This window comes from Lycium ferocissimum, chromosome 9 (genome assembly GCF_029784015.1).
Source record: "Lycium ferocissimum isolate CSIRO_LF1 chromosome 9, AGI_CSIRO_Lferr_CH_V1, whole genome shotgun sequence".
Taxonomy (NCBI): Eukaryota; Viridiplantae; Streptophyta; class Magnoliopsida; order Solanales; family Solanaceae; genus Lycium; species Lycium ferocissimum.
Genome location: NC_081350.1, coordinates 23,121,594 through 23,142,891, shown reverse-complemented (window position 1 = coordinate 23,142,891; position 21,298 = coordinate 23,121,594). Strand labels below are relative to the sequence as shown.

Below are 21,298 nucleotides of genomic sequence, written 5' to 3'. Positions count from 1 at the left end.
AGCCCCCGGGAAAAGTAGGAGACAAAAACAAAAAAAAAAGGGATATTCAAAAAGAAAAAAGCGGAAAAGGGAAAGGACTTTTTTGAAGAAAATTAAAAAAAAGATAACGTTTTAAAATTTAACAAAAAAATTCAAAAAGTCCCAAAATCAAAAGATTTAAAACTTATACTGTACATTAGTTTGCATCATACCTCACACCAATACCTATACACACATCAAAACATTAAATATAAACGGTCTTTTATAATAGTAATTTTTTTTAAAAAAATAAGGTGGGGCCCACTCTTCTATAATAGTAGAATTTTTTTGAAAAAAAATTAAGTTGGGGCCCACTTTTCTGTAATAGTACAAATTAAAAAAAAAAATTTAAGGCGGGGCCCACTCTTCCATAATAGTAGAGATAAAGAAAAATTAAGGTGGGATCCACGTGAAGAATTAGGAGACAATTGCAAAAAAAAAATATTGAGGTGGGGTCCACGCGAAGAAGAAAAAAAATAGGACACTTAAATAATGATAATAAATTCAGAAAATAGTAAACGTATGCTTAGAGAAAATTTAAAGAAGAGAAATTCAAGGAAAAAGAAATAACGATTTAAATTGAACACAAAAATCGCTAAAGAAGTCATAAAACTAAAAGATTTAAAACTTGTACCTTTGGGTATAAGTTTATACACATACGTCTCACACAAATAATGAGGAATAACATCGAGAAGACGAAATACAAACGGTCAAGAAACGTATTTGGCCACGTGTCACTTTTACCCTCCTTTTACTTTTCACTATTTTATCATGCTCACATAATTCTACTTAATAGACAAATAACATTTATGTATATGTATTAATGTTCATATATATATATACTAGTTATGTGAGGCCCGTGCTAAGCCCGGGCCTAAACTCAAGATATAAAAGCGGATATTTTAACTAAAGAAATATAATTTGTGTTAGTACAAGTGTAATGTACAACAACAACAACAACAATCATATCTTCAGAAATGTAGTCACATGAGTGGGTAGTTATATAAAAGCAAAATTTTCATTCCACTCCTTTAATATTTTAACTTCCATTTTGATGAAATTATAACTTATGTATCCTAATTTTCAATTTATTTAGTTCTAAATAAATAATCTATACATAGTTAATGAACTTTTAAGACAAATACATAATTTAACTTGTGCAGCGGATGGAGCTGCTCCTCTCTTAATTAGGGATTAGGGGTTCGAACATGGATATGGAAAAAATCTTTGGAGGAAGCGCTCACCGAATAGGCGTGATGCGGCTTGAATTATACGATTAATTGGGCTCAATCTGGATATCGAGCACCAATCGAAAATCAAAGAACGTGAAAAATGAGGTAGGAGGTTTGATAGGCTTTTGAAAAGTAGACTTTAAAAACAAAAACAAAAAAAATTGACATAAATAAATAAGATTAGGACCTAAAAGTAATTAATTAAAAAGTTTTAAAAAAATTTGAAAATTATTGTAAGGACTACAAAAATCACGGCTCGATAGCTTTTGAAAAGTAGACTTTAAAAACAAAAAACAAAAAAATTGACTTAAATAAATAAAATTAGGACATAAAAGTAATTAATGAAAAAGTTTTTAAAAATTTGGGAAATTAGTGTGAGGACTACAAAAATCCTCACATTCCCTCTTATATATAATAGTAATATGCATCGATAGTGCAAATTTAGGTATGTTTATTAACAATATAAAATATATATACTATCACTACTCAATACATAAATCCTTATAATTGTACACAATTACATACACATAAATACACTATATAATCCAAAGTGTGCGCATGGGCATACGCCATCTAGTATATTTATATCCTTAAATCAATCAAACATTTTATATTTTCTATGAACAACAGTAACTTGATGGGAACATAATAAACGAGATAAATAAATATTTAGGTGCCGTTTGGCCATAAAAATTATTCACTTTTTTCCGAATTTTTTTTTCACTTTTATTTTGGACGTTTGGCCATAAATATTATGAATACAACTTGAAGTTCTATTCTGTAATACCAAAAAACTCAAAAAACTTGTTTTTCAAAAAAAATTCACTTTTTTCACCTTTTTACAACTATTCACCAAAAATTACAATTTCAAAAACTATGACCAAACACAACTCCAACTTCAAAAATTCCAAAAAAAAGTGAATTTGTTTTTGATATTTATGTCAAACGCCTACTTAAAAAACAGCGGTACTTAACGCAACACCTCGAAGAACATTATACATGTGAATATATACTTCAAATAAACCTGGACCAAGCAAAAAAAAAGAAAAAGAGTATACTTCAAATAAACGTGCCATTTTAGAAATGTGAAGACATGATAGTATTTCAAAAGGGGCCGGTCGATTTTGAAAAGCAGTTACGTATGCTTTAAAACAAAAAAGATTTTTTAGTACACATCATCACTCTCATAAACAAGTGGGAACCAAATAGCGTTAACCGTAAGTGAAGCTTATACTGGGACATTAGATTTCTTCAAAACGACGTCGAACTCGTTATTTCCAAACAAGTCGGTCCGTCTTTTCCTATTGACACGTGTTTTCATATCCAGCTTTCATTTTTTTTCCAAAATTCTTGTTTTTAATCTAAACTCACTCTCTTTCGATCTTAACCAGGTTTTTCTTACAACTTTGTATGTTCTCTTATGTTTTTTTTCTTATATTTGTATGTTACGATTCTTGATTATTAGTGTTGCTCTTATCATATGAAAATTGAGTTTTTTTGTTTTTGATGATTTGTTTTGATTTGGATTATTCATTTCCCAGGTGGGATTTTGTGTTTGTCAAAGTAATTGGCTTTGTTCCAGTTCATTTTATAATTCTATGCAAGAATGCAGTAGATATAGTATAGGAAATGGTTGGCTGGCTATTCCTCATAATTCTGTTTCTATAAGTGGTTAGTTATTTCACTTATAATGTGGTATTTTAGTGGAAAGCTTAGATTATGCTTTTTTTTTTTTTTTTGTTCATGTTCTGTTTTGTTGATATTGATGTTTATTGTGAAATTTGGTTGTTTCATCAAGTAGTTTGTAAGGATTTTTTTAATTAGAGCGTTCGAGGTGTCGTAGCATTGCTTCATGCCCTTCTTGTGGTTTGAAAGCAAAGGACACAACTTGCATGGTCTGGTGAATGTTAACTTAGCACTTGTGACTGCTTAAGCATATTCTACAAATTTTGATAACCGTGGTGTCTGACTTGCGTGCACCTCGACTAATTCCATTTGGTACTTGCTGCTTCCTATCAGCACAGGTCCCGGGTAATTCTATCCACCTAGGCCTGGACAGATGGAAACTGCATTGTTCATTTTGAGTTCTACAATTATTAGTTCATAGGCTGTTTAAGAGGAGGGGGGTAGTAGAAAATACAGAGAAATACAAAAGTACGATACAAATTTCAGTGTCAATGTCATGCTTAGCATTATCAAAGATATCATTCGCATATATTTCTCTATTCTCAGCAGCATTTTCTTTTGAATTAGGCTAAGAGAATGTAATTTCTCTTTTCTCAAATCACTGTGGGGACTTGTTACAAACTTTGGAAGTGCTTATATATGACCTGTACATAAGTAATTACCATAATCAAATTAGAGAAAATGAGGGAAATGAATCAGATCAGTTAAGCAGTAGTATAGTTCGTACATAAGCTACTGCTGCAGCAGGAAAGGCATAGAAATGAAGCCCTTACCAAGAAGAAAAGGAAAAGAGCAGAATAAATAAAGCATGTGAGGTCGTTCCTTTAGTGCTCATGCGAACAATGTGGAAGGAGATAAATAGAAGAATATTTGAAGAAATCGGGAACTCTTATATAGATGTTACTGGACAATCATTGTTATTTGTATATTTTTGGAGAAGATAGGATTTTTTTTTTCAGTGAGTTGGGAGTACATATGATATGGCAATATTGTCCCAATAAGTATTGATGATTGGCTGGTTTATGTCCGCTTGTAGGTTTATTTGTTTCTTGTTTACACTATGTATGCAGGGTCTTTTCCCAATATATTAATATGAAAATATATACTATTATAAAAAAGTGTTGTCAAATGCAAAGTGGCTGGTTGGGGTTCTAAGCAGAATGTACAACTAAAGCACTCGTTTTAGTTAATGACACAAATAAGGAGAAGTCTAAAAACAATATAGGTAATGCAAAAGAATAACTATGTGGATGAAGAAATTGAAATAACTGGAGGTGAAATGAAATCAATGAAGCAAAAGTAATTAAATTAATTTCGAAAACCATTTAAATTTATGTTTTGAATGCAAAGGCCCAATTTTAAGTTTTTAATCTCCTAAATTTTGTTCCTACTCATTGGCATATTTATTAATGATGCTTTCTTAACAATTGATATACTAAGTTTCCAGCTATATTGATCATTTTTGATAACCGAAAAATTCCTTGTGAGTTAGCTGACCAACCCTAGATGGTCCACTGGTTAGAAACTCGGAGGAGTATGGGCGTGTCCCTGTATCCTGCTCTCACTTGAATACTAGGTTCCTTATCAGTGGTAGGATTCGAACTAGTAACGTGCGCCCTATTCACACATTGAATTGTATTTAATGTTTGGTGTTGCTCTTCCTAACGTAGAGCCTAAGGGCAATGAGGCTTACACCTTAACATCTTGTTGCTCGCACTAAAGTGCAGCTTAGGCGAATTGAAGCAATCACTATGTCGAACTTTAGGGCTTAAGAACACCTTAAGCAAGCCTTTAACAACAATGGCTACAGAAGCAACAATATGGTTTTGTGCGTTTGTGCGAATGTGTTCTCTTGACATGGAAACTAAGTAAGAAATATCTTTGACATGAGCTAAATATGCATAACACGCCAAAAAATACCCCTAATATCTAGTGAGTTCTGTCTGCCATTTTTCTATAATAGCATGTCATTAAAGGAAAATGAGAATGATAAGATTAACGAGTTTCCAAATAAAGAAATCCAGTCTTTGGAAAAGACAAAAAACGAAAGAGTGTCATATAAAATAGATTGGACGAAGCACATGCGTGATGGTTGTTCTCATATATGTAAGAACACATTTACTTTTGTGCAGATAGTTCTTTGACTCTAATTTTATCTTCAATTACTCCTTTACTGTGGACAATGTGTGTTAACACCTATTGAAAGGAATGTGCGTTATTCTTTGGAGATCATTCGTTTGCTTGTATGCTTGCCAATCTGCTACTTGCTTCTTTTTTCCCCCCCCCCCCCCCCCCCCAAAAAAAAGGGTTGGAGAGAGGTTTTCGATATACGTTCCACTATTGACATTACATTGATAGACATCAGAGTAACTTATTGTCTGTTAGTTTACCATTGAACAAGATCCGCAAGGGTGGCTCAGTTGGTTGAGCATGGGGCTTTCGTAATGGAGGTCTCAGGTTCGAAACCCCCTGCCTACGACAATAGAGGATTTGCCTTCTAGGTCGAGCTCGTCGCACCGGGCTTGCCTAGTGCGGGTTACCTCTCCTGTGTGGTTTGCGAGCTATTGCACAGGAGCTGGGTTTACCCTGTGCGCACCCGAAGAGTAGTGGCTGCGGGTTCCCATGTCATCAAAAAAAAAAGTTTACCATTGAACAAGTATTTCTGAACTGACGTCTTCATAACTGTTTATAGTCTGGTATTTTGCCATTGAGCCATTATTTCTGAACTGAAGTCTTCATAATTCCTTTTGGATGCTTTAACTGCGATTGCTCATGCTGGTTTAGCAAGATTATTGAGACTCGTACTTTTTCCAAAGTAACACTTTCTTTAGTCTCCCTTCTTGCAGATTTATAACTTCTTAGATAGAAATACATTTCTCAACCAAGCTACAATCAATGGGATGGGGAAACATCTATAAGAGGCGTGTGAAAGTTTTTGCTGTAGCTCTTATGATTTACTTTGATTACAAGGTATGCTTTATGTCCCATTGCTGCTAGCTTACTAGTCTTAGCGACATATCTGCAAGTTAAAAGATGAAAGAAAGAAAACTGGTTTTCATCTTATTTCTTTTTGCTAAGAAGACTGAAGAACTTATGAACACTATTTTGTGATGTTTTCGTCAAGGCTTTACAGCAGAGAGAAAAATGGGTGAACAAGTCAAAGAAAGCTTCTCTATGGGAGAAAGCTCATGAACGCAATGCTAGGCGTGTTCTTAATTTAATAGTAGAGCTAGAAGGTTTGTGGGTGAAACTTGGACAATACCTATCCACGCGTGCTGATGTACTGCCAGAGGCATATACATGCCTTTTGAAGCAATTACAAGACTCTCTTCCTCCCCGCTCTTTAAAAGAGGTAACTTTGGTCGATGGAGTTTCAACAATGGATTGTTTGCAATAACAATCCTATTGCTAATGATTCCGTTCTATATTTTAGTCATTTGCCTCTAGAGAAACTATGTCTTCAGGAACCATTTAAAATCATTTGAAATTGATCATTTGTATCTTTGTGCATTTGACATGTAGGTATTAGTCTTATAGTTCTCTCTCTGTTTTAATTGATGATTCAGAGAGCTTTAACTTATGATTTGGGTTTGGCGAGTCAATGTTGTATTCCTTTCCTTCTTTTCGGGCATTCCTCCCTCATTCATTTGTTTTCTCCTTGCGCTCTATTTGAGAGGTTCTTTCTTATTGGGGCTTTCCAGTTTTATAATTTGTATGTTTGAGGCTGAGGTGGTTTTATGGATGTGCAGTTTCATGAAATGTTCTCGTATGAGGATTATATAATATCTTCTTATGGTTGAGAATTGAGAAAATCCTGAAGGTTCTTTTAAGAACCTTTTGCACAAAAAAGAGTGGCTTGCACATTGACCATGCGTTCTGTTTGTTGTGTGCCTGAGAGGGCACAATTGGTAAGAGAGAGGAGAGAGAAAACTGTAAAAGAGTGGAGGGCTGGGGGCTGTGTGTGATCATATTTAGGGTCGATCATTTAACTCGGCTTTTTATAACATGACCAAAAAGAACAAGTTAGCTATTAATCATCGAAGCACTTCAGGTTACGTCGATGTGAAAAGATATGCTAAAAACTTCCATGAATTCATTTACTTACGATTCATACTGTGGTGCATCTCTGAAGTAAGCTTGAGAACCAACAGTCAGCAGGGAAATCTATTCTATGCTGCTTGGACTTTTGCACTGGTAGTACTTTCTTGAAATAATTATCTTGTTTTAATATTTGAATATGATTCCTCCTCCTCTTATCTTCTTTTCTTTTCTTTGATTAGCATATTTTTACAAGATACCTTCCTATCCAAAACCTCAAACTTATTTTCCTAGATAGCCTCTTCTTCAGAAACCCTCTCCCCTAGCCGCAACCTACCAAGAAAAAAACCCTTCTGCTCCATGCGGTTTTATTTCTTATCTTTGTAATGACTTAAATGCATGTCGTCCATCGTCCAGATTTGATTTAAGTGAAAGTTTAAGAGGAACCGAAAATGATTGTGGGAGACAAAATCGTCAATTACAAGAAGATGGCATTTCTTTGCTGTGTGAAGGCACAAATTATGGAAAAACCTGTATGCCATAGTGGAGCGAAAAGCACCAGTTTATCATCCGCTTACTAGGGACAGTTAATGCTCTTGAACTTTCTTTGCTAGACAGAACCATGTCAAAAGTAGCTCAGTAGAAATAGCTCTAGTTTGCTCCTAAGGGAACTCTTAGTGTTCAGTAAGCATTTGAGCTATATATTTTGGTGGCGCCTTATAGATCCTTTAAATACTTGTTTCTCTACTTATCTCCTATATCATTCAGATTGCTTTTCTATTTGGGATGCCAAATTTGTTTTAGCAGGAAAATTATCTAGATGGCTCCTTCTGATTTCAGTTCCTTGCTCTTAGAGCACTGTATATCTTTATATTAATGCTCTTAAAATCATACAAGACATCTGCAAAAGTTCCACTTATGTTTATGCAGTATGAATATCTAAACATTCATCAGACTGATGAAAAGAATATATAACATTCATCAGATTGATAAAAGGAGTATCTAAACATTCATCAGATAAATGTTACTAATTGAATAAATTTTTTCCCCAGGTATGCCAAACCATAGAAAAAGAGCTGGGGAAGACCATGGATGACCTATTCTTGGATTTTGACAAAGTACCTCTGGCAACAGCCTCAGTAAGTGTCTGAACTAAAAAGCTAGGTACAGAGTGGAAACAAGGATTTCCAACGAGGCAGTTTAGCAGGAATTCAGCCACTGCTTTCCTACCTGGACAGTAAAATCTGTAGTTTTTTCTTTCAGATTTACTAGAAGTACCCATAGACGTGGGGTATAATAGAGGAAGTTGGTCCGAGCTACATTAGCTTTTTACGTTTTCCTTTGTTCATTAAAAGAGACATAAGTTATCCTAATTGCTTTCAACAATACCTTTCCGCAGATAGCTCAAGTTCATCGTGCAACCTTGATTGATGGACAGGAAGTTGTCGTCAAAGTCCAGCATGATGACATAAAAGCAGTTATACTGGAGGTTGTTATACTAGAGGCAAAGATTCTTTTGCTGTGTGAATATAGAGTACTGAGATAGACTAGTTTCATTTACTCCAGTTCTTTTGCAGGACTTGAAAAATGCCAAGTCAATAGTTGATTGGATAGCATGGGCGGAACCGCAATATAATTTCCACCCCATGATAGATGAATGGTGCAAAGAAGCACCTAAAGAACTGGACTTCAATCATGAGGCTGGTATGCTTCAAGTAATCAAATTGATTTTCTTAATGTTTCAGCACCGAAAGGATCATGGTTGTTAAGCTTTATTTTTCCTGGTTTTGACAGAAAACACCCAGAAGGTCTCAAGAAATCTTCATTGTAACAAAAAATGTGATGATAGTAAGCCTGCTAATCATGTGGACGTACTAATTCCTGAAGTCATTCAAGTACGTTTCTCTAGTATTTGGAAGTTGTCTAAGCTACTACTTTGTTACTTTTTAGGAGCTCTAGTTTTTAGTAATTTTTCCTACTTGAATGCTTTATAGATTTGATGGTATTGATAGATCTACTAGGTAGAGGAGCTCCACTTCCTTCAATAGTTAATACTATATATTAACATGTAGAGAGTTGTTATTTAAAATCTATCCTAGCAGAAAATATGTCTTTTAACAGTCAGAGGGACTTCACCAAGGTTAGGATGGACTTTACCAACTTGTTTGGGACTGAGGCGTAGTATTTATATTTTTAAGGATCTTGCAAAGGTTCTTGGTGAATTCTAGTCATCATCGCATCCAGTGTTGTGAAAAACGAGCGTTTCGAGGGTATAAAGCTTCGTCAGTGTGAGGCGAGGCGAGGTTGAAGAGGCGACGAAGCCCTAAAGCGATGCTTTCTTGTTTTCAAAGCGTATTTTCAGAAGAAAAGAAAGGAACTGACATTTTTAGACAAAAAAAGTTCTTGCTGCTGTCTTCTTCTTCTTCCTCCTCCTTTTTCTTCTTGGTCTTGCTGTTGTGGTTGCGTCTTCTTCTGTGCTGACTGCTGCCATTGCTGGGTCTTTATGAAGATTTCTGATTTTTTTTCCAGTTTGTTTTATAGTAAAAAAAAAAAAAAAATCAGTTTATTTGATATTGTTTTAATATAAATACTCTTTACAATTTGTTTAAGAGTAAAAAATTTGTTGATTTAATTACTTTTTAATTAGTATTTAAAAGAAATACTTTTTTCAGTTAGTTTAAGTGTACAACAACAAGAAGAACAACAACATACCCAATGTAATCCCACAAGTGGGGTTTGGGGAGGGTAGAGTGTACGCAGACCTTACCCCTACCTTGGGAAGGTAGGGAGGTTGTTTCCAAAAGACCCTCGGCTCAAGAGAAAACATGACAAAAAAGGCAGACAAGAGTTGATAAAAGTAAAAGGTCATGGCAGAATACTATAAATAAGCATTACAAAGAAAAGGAACAGTAATTGCAGCAAACTAATACAGTAAACAACAGATAGTAACAGAAAATCGAAGGGCAAGAAAGTACAAAGATAATACTACACCTACTAGTATGGAAGGGTACACGAGACAACACTCTACTACCTACTAACCTTCTACCCTAATCCGCGTCCTCCAAAACCCCCCATCTAAGGTCATGTCCTCGGTAAGCTGCAATTGCGCCATGTCCTGTCTAATCACTTATCCCCAATTCTTCTTCGGCCTACCTCTACCATTCTTGAAACCATCCATAGCCAACCTCTCACACCTCCACACTGGGGCCTCCGTGCATCTCCTTTGTGTGTTTAAATAAAATATTTTTTTCCTTTTTCATTTTCCTTTCACAGGGGTCCACTCGATCCCTTTGGTTATATACAAAAGAGAGAACTTTATGTTGGACAATGAGGGGATGTGTGATGGGTCTCACCTATATATTTGTGGTTTACATGTCCTAAGGATGCTGAAATTGGTTTTGAATAGGTTCTTGTACAGTGGAATCCGCTCTTTTTTATTTATTTGTTATGAGGGATTCCTATCTCCCAAGGTAGGGGTAAGGTCTGCGTACACTCTAGCCTCCCCAGACCCCACCATGTGGGAATATACTGGGTATGCTGCTGCTGTTGTTGTTATGAGGGATTCCTAGACAGTGTACTTTCTTTTGAACTTTCTTAGTGCCGGGTTGCTTCGTTTTATAATATAATGCTTACTTATCTTTTCACAAAAAAAAAAAAAAAAAAAAAAAAAAAAAAAAAGATGCTGAAATAGTATATTTATTGCTCCCTCCAGATCAAAAAGAGCGTCCACGTAGCCTTTATTTTTTGGTTCAAAAAGAGTGTCCACTTACCAAATCAAGAAACAATTAACCTTACTTTTCCAGATTTGCCCTTATTAAGTGTTAAGTGACCAAATCCCAATACCTATTTAATTAGGGATATTTTAGTCAAATTAACTATTTTTGCCTAGATTTTTAAGGGGTGTGCAAATGGCTAAGTGGACACTCTTTTTGCACCGGAGGGAGTATTAGTTTATGGAATACTTCAGAAAGGTGTAGGCAAAGTTGTAGGCTTCAATCGCTTGGATCTCTCACCCGTTACTTCTGTCCATGTATTCTGAGATATCTTCATTCCTTTTTCCAATAACATTCCTTTTTTATGATAAGGTAAGGTAGTTTTATTGATATAACGGTACCAAGCTGGTACTTGCATAAATTACAAAAGTCTGAGAGCAGTCTCCTTGCTATATTACTTCATCAGAGAATCCAAGAATTCCAAAAGTTGAGCTGGACACTAGCAAACAGCTCTTATGCCAGAAATGCAAATTTTGTACACAACTATACTGTAAAACAAACGAGTGTTGCTTTTCTCCATGCAATACATTCTTATATTGGATGCTTGAAATTGCAGTCTACTGAAAAGGTTCTCATACTTGAGTATATGGACGGTGTTCGTCTGAATGACACTGAGTCACTTCAAGCTTTGGGAGTAGACAAGCAGAAACTTGTCGAAGAAATTACACGTGCATATGCACACCAAATTTATGTTGATGGATTTTTTAATGGAGACCCTCATCCAGGTACACCTCCATTCGTTTTTAGTGACTATGGGTGAGTTACTGTGTTCACATGAATTATTTTAACATGTCTGACGTGTTTTTGTTGATATGCTGCCTGTCAAGACATGCTTTTTGTTTTTGTTCCGCACTATGATTCTACAAAGGCTACAACATTTGTTGCTGCTAATTATGCTTAATACATGTTTCCAACTTTAATAGCGTTTCACTCTGTTGAATATTCTCTTGGGTTGTCAAAAATAGGAAATTTTCTGGTGAGCAAGGAACCACCTCATCGCCCAATTTTGCTGGATTTTGGGCTCACAAAGCTACTGTCAAGCTCCTTGAAGCAAGCTCTTGCGAAAATGTTTCTGGCAGCTGCTGAGGTTTGTCCAGTTCCTTTAACATTGACTTGTATACGTGTAATGATGTGTTCAGTGGATTTATGAATTTATTGATGCACGCATGTCATCAAGGCCCTATACGTGTAATATATGTTGGTTATGTGGATAATAATTTAAGAACAATCATGCGATCACTACTAGAGTAAAAATTATTATGCAGGGATTGCAATACAAATATTAAGAATTAGCTTTACTATTTAGTATACATGTACCGGTTTTAGTTTAAAAACTTCAAATCACAAGTATAAAAGATTTTCATCTTTCTCTTTTTTTTTTTTTTTTTTGGGTTTACGAAAAAGATGTGCATTACTTAAGGTTATCTCTTTAGATCATTTTAGGTGCTCTTATCTATGTATTGTTTATAAACGTATTCTTATGCCAAATTTTATCCTGCATTGAATAATGCACAAAATTCCCCTATAAGTTCTGCTAGTTTTGTTTATATGGAAAACGAAATTGGTATCCAAATGTTGTATTAATATGAAGAGTTTTATTCCTAATGCAGACTTCTGTGCCACGATCTTTTTCATGTGGGGGGAATAAAGCGAGCCCTAACAGTAGTTAACTGGTTGAGTAGTATTATTCTGATATACCATGACAAGTATCTAATAACATTAACTCTTTAGTCCAACCATGCCATAGTGCCACAAGCACTATACTTGTGTATCAGACCTGTGTGTCAACAGTTAACCTTTTACCAAGTGTCAACAGTAAACTTTTTAGTAACGTTCATTCTATTTTCCAGGCAGGCCTCCTATTTCCTCTACCCTTGCTGATATTCTGGTATCAGAAAAGGATAAAACCTTTCCATCTGTGTGATAGTTTGATTTATATTGTACAGAGTGCTAAAATCCAGCTATTAGGTCAATAAGCCCCGTTACTCCTTTTTTTTTTTTTTTTTTTTTTTTTTTTTTGTGTGTGTGTGTGTGTGTGTGAATAAGCCCCGTTACTTAGCTGTATTCATGTTTAATAATCTTCCCTCTTGCAGGACAAAGTTATAAGAATAAAGCATATATTAAACATCATCCAAGCATATATTCTGTTTTCTCATCTTGTTGTTATTCTCATACACTTAGATGTAATATCTTGTTGAAGACCTGTTCGCCCTCCTATTCCAATGAAAAATTTATGCTTCTGTTTTCATACAATCAACAAAATATTGTTATTGTTTCTCTACCAATTTGCCATTTAAAAATTGAGATACCACTTCTTGCAGGGGGACCATGCAGCACTTTTGGCTGCATTTGCAGAGATGGGACTCAAGTTTCGCCTTGACGTACCGGAACAGGCTATGGAGGTTACCTCTATGTTCTTCCGTTCTGCCACGCCTGCCAGTGAAGCTCTTGTAAGCTCGCTCTTCTTTGTTGGGTTATATCTATCCAATTTCCCTTGTCTGACTTATCTCTCAATTTGATGAAGGAAAGTATGAAAATGTTATCTGAGCAAAGGTCAAAAAATCTCAAGGTTATACAAGAAAAGATGAAACTGAATGAGAAGGAAGTGAAACGCTTTAATCCTGTAAGCTAATAACTTTTTTTGATCACTATTGACTTTGTGAATTTTCAACCACTGTTTCAATGATTCTGAAGCGGCTGAAATGTTTGTCTCCAGGTTGATGCTTTTCCTAGTGATATTGTTATATTTGGGAGGGTTCTCAATCTTCTTAGAGGTTTGTGATGAATTTGATCTTATATCTCCTCTTTGTATCATCTAAGTGTGGCCAACTGACTCAATGGTTGTCGGTGATTCTCAGGGCTTTCTGCAACAATGAATGTCCGCATAGTCTATATGGATATCATGAGACCTTTTGCTGAATCTGTGCTCCAAAGGTTAGCTCTGTTTTGTTCTTATTTTACACATATCAGCGGATGCATTTCTCCTTAAGTATTTATTTGCCAACTTGTATAGCAACTTAAATAGAGGGCCAGCCTTGAATCCACGATGCATCTATGACACCTCAATTCATTCTGATGTTGAAGCCAAGCTACGGCAGCTTTTGGTTGAGCTTGGGAATGCTGAGAAAATACTTGGAATCCAGGTACATACTCGTAATTACCATGTCTTTTGCAGTCTGATTATCCTACCAACCTTGCTTCCCTTCCCAATGGCTTCGTACGCAACTCTTCCTTGCAGGGGCAGCCAACACTATTGGTGCTGGGCGGAGGGAGGAAGGGCCAAGGGGGTTCATCCGAACCCCCTTCGGCGGAAAATTACACCGTTTCTACATGGTTAAATTTATTTCTTATGTATATATAGTAGGCAATGAACCCCCTTTGGCTTCTTCGTGTGTTTAGCTTTTCATAATTTGAACCCCCTCTGGCCTGTAGGATACAATTTCTTGCCGCAGCAAAAAAGTAAAAGGTCTTTGGTCTTAAGTCTTATATTGAACACTCAATCAACGAGAATAAAATTTAGTATAGTGTGTAGACTACCTTTTCAATTGTGGGTTGGCGTATAGGTAAGATGTACCTTGAAACGAAGAGAAAGGACAAAATAAATACGGAAGATGGAGCAGTCAGTTACTGTGAATATCAACCAGACATTTTACAATCCTGAGGTTAAGTGAAAAGAGCACTGGAAATGTCTGTGTGAGCCATGTGGATGCTTCAGATAGAAAGGACATAAGTTAGTCATTGCAGTTGCTGAATTGATCTCATAAGTTCTTTTAGTGAATAGGAATGGATAATTTTGTCAAACTCTTGTGCTTTTAATCGGGTATATACTCAACTCTTCTTTCTTTTTAGGTTCTTATTCAATGTTTCATTATGGGTTTCTGATATTAGATTGGGACTTATCAACTTAGAATAGGCTGTTGTTTTTCATATCTCCTTTAATGAAGTGATTTACTGATCCTAGCTGCAGGAATTAGTCACACTGCTGCCAATTGTTCTAATATAGAAAATGTGTCTCCAATTAAATTGGTCTATATATTTGGCAATTCATTCCTGGGTCTCACTGATCCAGGCTTGCTCATTATTTGTTGTGTATTCAAGGTATGTGCCTACAAAGATGGAGAAGTGATCATTGATACTGCTGCTGGGGTACTTGGAAAATATGATCCTCGACCAGTCCAACCCGATAGCTTATTTTCTGTTTTTTCAGTAACAAAGGGAATCTGTGCTGGACTGGTGCACTGGCTGGTTGATAATGGGTATGTGATGCTAGCAATAATTTCAATATCTACTCTGGATGTCCTAATTTTCTGTCCTCTTGCTATGAAATACACAGGTTTCTAAATCGTTTAAACTAATGAAGAAAAGAGTCCTCTATTTTTCTCCAATAATAATAAATAAATAAAGGCATTTACTGCATCAACCTGCCATGGTGAAAAATAAAATAACTTTCTTTATACAGAATGCGATCTATTATTTAATTACTTTTTTCAGATGGTGACCGATTAGTTTTCGGACCTCTTCTGATGCTATTAGGATGTAAAGTATCTACCATTAATCTCTGTGCTTGTGCTCTCTATCATCTTGCCCCTTTGGTATTAATAGAATTTTTTCCTGTACTTATTACATGTTTTTTTTTGTAATATTCCCATCTTTAATTAGGATTTGCTGAATCTTAAATTATGCATCATCCACATGATTTATTCCTTGGTAATTGTTAAGCCATTGTAAACTGTTCATGTATTCCAGTCTTGGAGTATCCCGTGTAGAAGAGGCGACCATATGGAAATAGCAATAGAGTTCTGCTCTATGTTTCATTCTTTTACTTATTTTTCTTTAATGAGATAGTTTGAGAGAAATATTGATCAGACCTAGAAAGATATTGCGAGGACCATTAAATGTCTCAAAGTTCTTTTTACCTCTTTAATTTTTTTCACTTACCAAGAAAGTTAATTCTTTTTTAAGGCTTGCCTTCAATTGAGACATGTCATTATTTCTTCATACTTGCTCATCACTGTGAGTTTATTAATTGATATGCCCTTACATTAGAAGGTTCCTGGTAAATCAAAATTTAGAAGGTATGCACCTCGCGTTGCTTGGGATGGAAACACCTTCGTTTATACTTCCATTTTTTTTTTTTTTTGGAAACTATGAATTATATTACTAAGTGTAAATATGACAAATATACTTCCATTTCAAAAATACTGATTCACTTTAAGAGCTTCAAGGTAGATGTATCTTATAATAGTTTTGGTCGTTTCTCTACTCGTCTTGTAGCTCTACTTTTTCCTGTAATGGGTCTTGCCCATTTTGAAGTTTTAAGAGGTACCCATGTCTGTGAGACATTCTGTGCTCTAGCTTTAGTTATGATACAAAATTTTAGCTTTTGCAATTAACCAATGAGAACATTGTCTTAACAGAAAGCTGAAGCTTGAGGACAATATTGCAAATATATGGCCCGAATTTGGATCAAATGGAAAAGACCAAATAAAGGTACATGAAGATCTGATATATACCTCTTTAGAATTTTTGTTTTTGCTATAATCTTGTTTCTGACCCCTCTTAGTGAGTGGATGATCAGAGAAGAAAATATGATAAAGTTAACACTGTTAATTTTTAACTTCATTCTGTTTTCAGAAAATATTCAAATTTACTGGCAGAAAGCAACACCAAGAATTGAGAATATCAATTTCGTAGTCCTAGTTATTTATTGTTTTGCATTTCAACTAGGTCGGTTTGAGTGCTTGTTACTTTATCTTTTTAATTTTTGGCAGGTTCATCATGTTCTTAACCATACCTCCGGCTTACATAATGCTATGGCTGATATTAACCAAGAAGACCCTTTTTTGATGACTGATTGGGATGAATGTTTAAAGCGAATTGCCATGTCTGCTCCAGAAACTGCACCAGGTCATGATCAGCTGTACCATTATTTGTCTTTTGGCTGGTTATGTGGTGGCATTATTGAGGTAATGTTGCATTTCATATTTTCTGATCAAAATTTATGACTGCAATGGTTCTCTCATTATTTGTGTCATGACCCCTAAAATCAGCTGAAGTGTTCAAAGCTAAATTTAATTGTACTTGAGTTTAATTTAAATGTTGAAGGGAGGTTTCCAAATGTGCTCCATGTTTATGATCACGATGGAGTATGGGGATTGGTTTGTTGCAGAAAGACCCCGACAGTAGCTCGTAGTGGCTCCTCTTTTTAATTTAAAATGAAATCTTGTAGTGGAGCATCTGTACAGAAACATGTAGCTACTAGTATATTTTAAAATCTTGACATGCTTTGAATGCTTTGAGGCATTTATCTATTTTCATTTCAATACAGCGAGCATCCGGAAGAAGATTTCAAGAACTCCTAGAAGAAGCTTTTGTTCGCCCTTTAAAGATTGATGGCGAGCTCTATGTTGGAATTCCTCCAGGCATGATCAGTGTCTACTTTTTAGCATTTCCTTATTCCTGCTGCTGCTCTTTGCTATTAATTGAGTTATTTTTGCTTATTCAATCTCTTTAGCTATATGCTGATTGACATTTTAGAAAACAATATGTCATAGCTTTTAGGCTCCTCGTCAATTGATAACTAATCTAACCACACGGGATGTAATGTATTCCATAAGTAATACTTCGAACAATGAACGTTTAGACTGCTTTTATCCACGTTCTACATTATCACAACGTCCTAATCTAATTCTAAGATCTAAAATAAGTTTCCATGTTTATATGCTGCAGTTGAAGTATTGATGGTCTTAGCATGCTGGACTTATGGGTACTTGAAGGTGCACAATTGGCCAGTAACCACATCAAGTTTTGAGGGTCAAGCTTATTTTTTATGAGGAAATAAGCTGCCCTCAAGACTAGAGGTGTCACTGGCCAATTGCGCACCTTCCAGTACCCATTAGTCCAGCATATGAATCTGATAACTAAATTTTCAAAATATCCAACCCCATCCGGCTCAGAAAAGGCAGTTATAGTAACATGACAATAATGATAATAGTGATGATACATTGTAAAGTGTGACCATGAAAGAACTTCGGCGTATGACATTAGTCTTGCTCTCCTTATTTCTTCACCTTGTTTGTCTGCACATGGTACCAGACTGTGAGAAACCACTCGCTGTGTGCATTGACCTGCAACCTTCAGGAGAAGGAAATATTATTGCTGCGCATCTCTGGGTAACTGTACATCTGTTTGAGTCTTCCTTTTTTTCCGTGAGTGATGTGCATCAACCAGCACCACGACGAGTAAGATAATGATCTCTCCCTAACCGTTGGACTCATCTTTGTGTAAACAAACAGAGTGTAAAGGTCTTAGACACACCCCTAATAATCATTATTAGCATGATTGGTATTAGACTAGATTTTGGTCCTCCCTCCACCTTGTCATCTGAGTTTATTTCTACCAGTCCTAAGCTTCTCTCTCAGTAGAGAAGTTTCATTTTCCGGATGAGGTAATAAGTAACAAGTAACAACTTTATAATGTTGTGAGATTAAAGCTAATGTATGCAAATTGTGTATATGTAGTAGAAAGCCTACACCATCTACAAACAACTCACAGCCATCTATATTAACAAGAATCTCATGGGTACACCAAAAATTGACTAGAAACGTGCACAGATCTTGAACTTGAATTATACTGTAAAGATGAGAAAAGAAGAGATGCTGGGGAATGGGTTTCTTGATTATTTCCTCGAGCATGTTGAGGTTTAAGTAGTGTTTACAAGTAATCCTTAATAGTAAATGAAAGTAATCATCAAAAAATAAGTTATTCCTATTTCTAATTACACAATTTTAAAGATTCTAAACATTTAAACAATCAGACCACTCAGACGTGCTTTTCTGATACAAGAAGATATAGTTTTAGGAAAATCTTAATTCCAATGTGCTGCATATTCAGATCCCTGCTCAGCATGTGCAATTGCCTACCTTGAGGGCGGGGATGGGTAGAAATATCCTGAAGGGTTTTGTTGTATAGCATGGTTTAATCAATCTCTTTCTAGCTATAAGCATGGGCATCTCTCTTTAAGCATAGCGCTCTCTCCCTCTCCCTCTTTCCCTCACTCTATTAAACCATTTGACAGTTGACACCTAAAATTCCCTATTGCAGGTGTGGAATCTCGACTTGCAACACTTACAATAGATATGAGCGATCTCACCAAGTTGTCAAATGTTGGCAACCGTTCAGACCTTCCAACCACATTCCAGCCGCAGCAGATGGCTCAACTTGCAACTACTTTACCTGCAATATTTAACTCACTCTATGCTCGCCGTGCTATTATACCCGCTGCCAATGGACACTGCTCGGCCCGTGCCCTAGCCCGCTATTACGCTGCACTCGCTGAGGGTGGGAGAGTTCTTCCACCACATTATTCTTCCATGCCAACCTTAGGAAGCCACCCACACATTCCGAAGTTCCCTTCTCAGCAGACTGTTAAGAAGCAAAAATCTCGAAAGAGAACTTGTTTAGATGGTCCTGGACCGACTCAAGATAGCAATTCATCCATTGAGAATGGTTATGGACGTGATGGTGAAGGTAATGTTTACATCCAGGTTCCCACTGACCATAGCTGCAGCAATGGCGATATTTCAAATGATAACCGGAATATCAAACTCTTCCATAACCCAAGAGTTCATGATGCTTTCATGGGAGTTGGAGAATATGAAAACTTGACCTATCCCAATGGGATGTTTGGGCTTGGATTTAAAAGGAGTTACTCAACAAATGGCGAACTTATTGGCTTCGGGCATTCAGGTATCGGTGGATCTACTGGTTTTTGTAACATCGAGCATAAGTTTGCAATGGCAGTAACTCTTAATAAGATGTCATTTGGAACTGTGACGGCGAAAATAATACACTTGATATGTTCTGAGCTTAACATTCCAGTGCCACAGGAAATTTCCAGACTTGTTGAGACTGGATCTACTAGTCAGTCGGAAATAGGTAAACCACTGATTAACTAACAGATTTTCACTTAATTCATGCCATTGCAAGTGTATCTATTAGTATGAGATCATCCAGACATTGCAAGTGTATCTATTAGTATGAGATCATCCAGACAAAAGAATATCTATGTACTTGACAATACAAGTTCAAATTATGAAAGTTATATTCTTTGCCTTAATCGTGCACTTTTACAAACTTTGAAGTGTTTTTGAATCGAGGATCGAAGACGTGGCAATAATCATACTTATGCAATTCAAATCTCTTGTTTTACGTTGGATATTGTGTGTACAGGTTTCAGCTCTAACTCTACAGTGAAGGGTTACAGCTTATACTATAGGAAGGTTTTCCAATTATACCTTTCTTTATGCAAAACTGCTTCTATTTCTAAAATTTGCAAACTAGTTGGTGTTGTAGTTAGCATATTTCTAAACTGGAAACTTATGATATTGCTAATATACCATAGTATCTTCTTGGAATTACATTACTTGATTTAGTGTAAACATTTGATACGGGTAAGTTTATTGATTATCCCATTTTAATTTGCCTCAGGCCAATCTTTTACGAAATAAAAATAAAAGTACTAGAGATTCGCGGCATAAGGATCTCTAATAAGACGAAAAGATTCTTAAAAAACACAGGATCAAAGTAAACGTATTGATATGATTAAAAATAAATTCTCAACTAACTAATAAGGTCTATTTTTGTTTTCTTCTATACAATTTTCTTCTATGTGTTTTTAGTTCTATTTCATCCCTTTAAATATCTGCGAATTGCCCTTCTTTTGGGGTGGTCTTTAAATTTTGCCCTTCATATTTGAAATGTTTAAATTTTGCCTTGCTTAACACCATAGGTTGAGGTTCGAACCCACGCGCAGTCAAAAAATTTTAAAAAAAATTCGCAAGACGGAGTTTTAAATTTCGCTATGCATGACGTACAACATTGAGGAATTACGCGTTTTATGCGGACCGGCATGCCTAAATACCTTGTAGGCGAGACTTGGCGTAAGTATGCGGGTCCGAAACGTAAACTTTTGATAATTCATCGCAAAGATTATCTTGGTGAGGCTCTTTTAATGGGCAAACTTTTATGCGGGACCGGCGTAATTTTGTGAAGGAATTATCAAAGTTATCGGACCATCACCCATGTAAATCTGCCCATAAGGCATAAGTATCTTGGTCCAACTTTGATAATTCTTCCACAGTTATAGGTGGGTGAAACATACTTAATAAATGACTTTTATCTTGGGACCGTATAACTTAATGAAGGAATTATCAAAGTTATCAGGACACACATCCTCTTATGCCGTACGCACAAGGCATAAAGTATGTAGTAAGAGCATAACTGGTAATTCCTTAACAAAAAAGTATCGGTCCATAGATAGCGAAATTTAAACTTGCCTTGCGAATTTTTTTTTTTTTAAAATTTTGATCGCGCGTGGGTTCGAACCCGAACCTATGGGTGTTAAGCGAAAATAAATTTTAAAGATTTGAATATGATGAGAAATTTAAAGACCACCCCAAACGAAGGGCACTCCGCGCAAAAAAATGATCTTTATTCGCCATAGTGTCACACCTACAAACCAATACATCCGGAGCCGATGCAAAAGATGAC

At 35.8% G+C, this 21,298-nt stretch overlaps 1 protein-coding gene across 6 annotated transcripts; it reads left to right on the top strand.

The window, feature by feature from the left end:
• Positions 1-2,404: 2,404 nt before the first annotated feature.
• LOC132029931 (uncharacterized) lies at positions 2,405-19,765 on the top strand. Of its 6 annotated transcripts, none has more exons than XM_059419342.1 (19): positions 2,405-2,539; positions 5,783-5,906; positions 6,061-6,288; positions 8,027-8,113; positions 8,374-8,463; positions 8,552-8,678; positions 8,769-8,869; positions 11,304-11,472; positions 11,713-11,834; positions 13,069-13,197; positions 13,272-13,370; positions 13,464-13,521; positions 13,606-13,681; positions 13,761-13,890; positions 14,846-15,003; positions 16,165-16,237; positions 16,519-16,713; positions 17,076-17,169; positions 18,851-19,765. In XM_059419342.1, exons 2-19 carry the CDS (start codon positions 5,832-5,834, stop codon positions 19,702-19,704), a joined length of 2,865 nt encoding a protein of 954 aa, XP_059275325.1. In that variant the 5' UTR covers positions 2,405-2,539; positions 5,783-5,831; the 3' UTR covers positions 19,705-19,765. The 6 variants fall into 6 exon arrangements, with proteins under 6 accessions (XP_059275325.1, XP_059275328.1, XP_059275326.1 ...); XM_059419345.1 differs by having other exon boundaries at positions 2,496-2,520; XM_059419343.1 differs by having other exon boundaries at positions 2,512-2,641.
• The last annotated feature ends 1,533 nt before the right edge of the window (positions 19,766-21,298 follow it).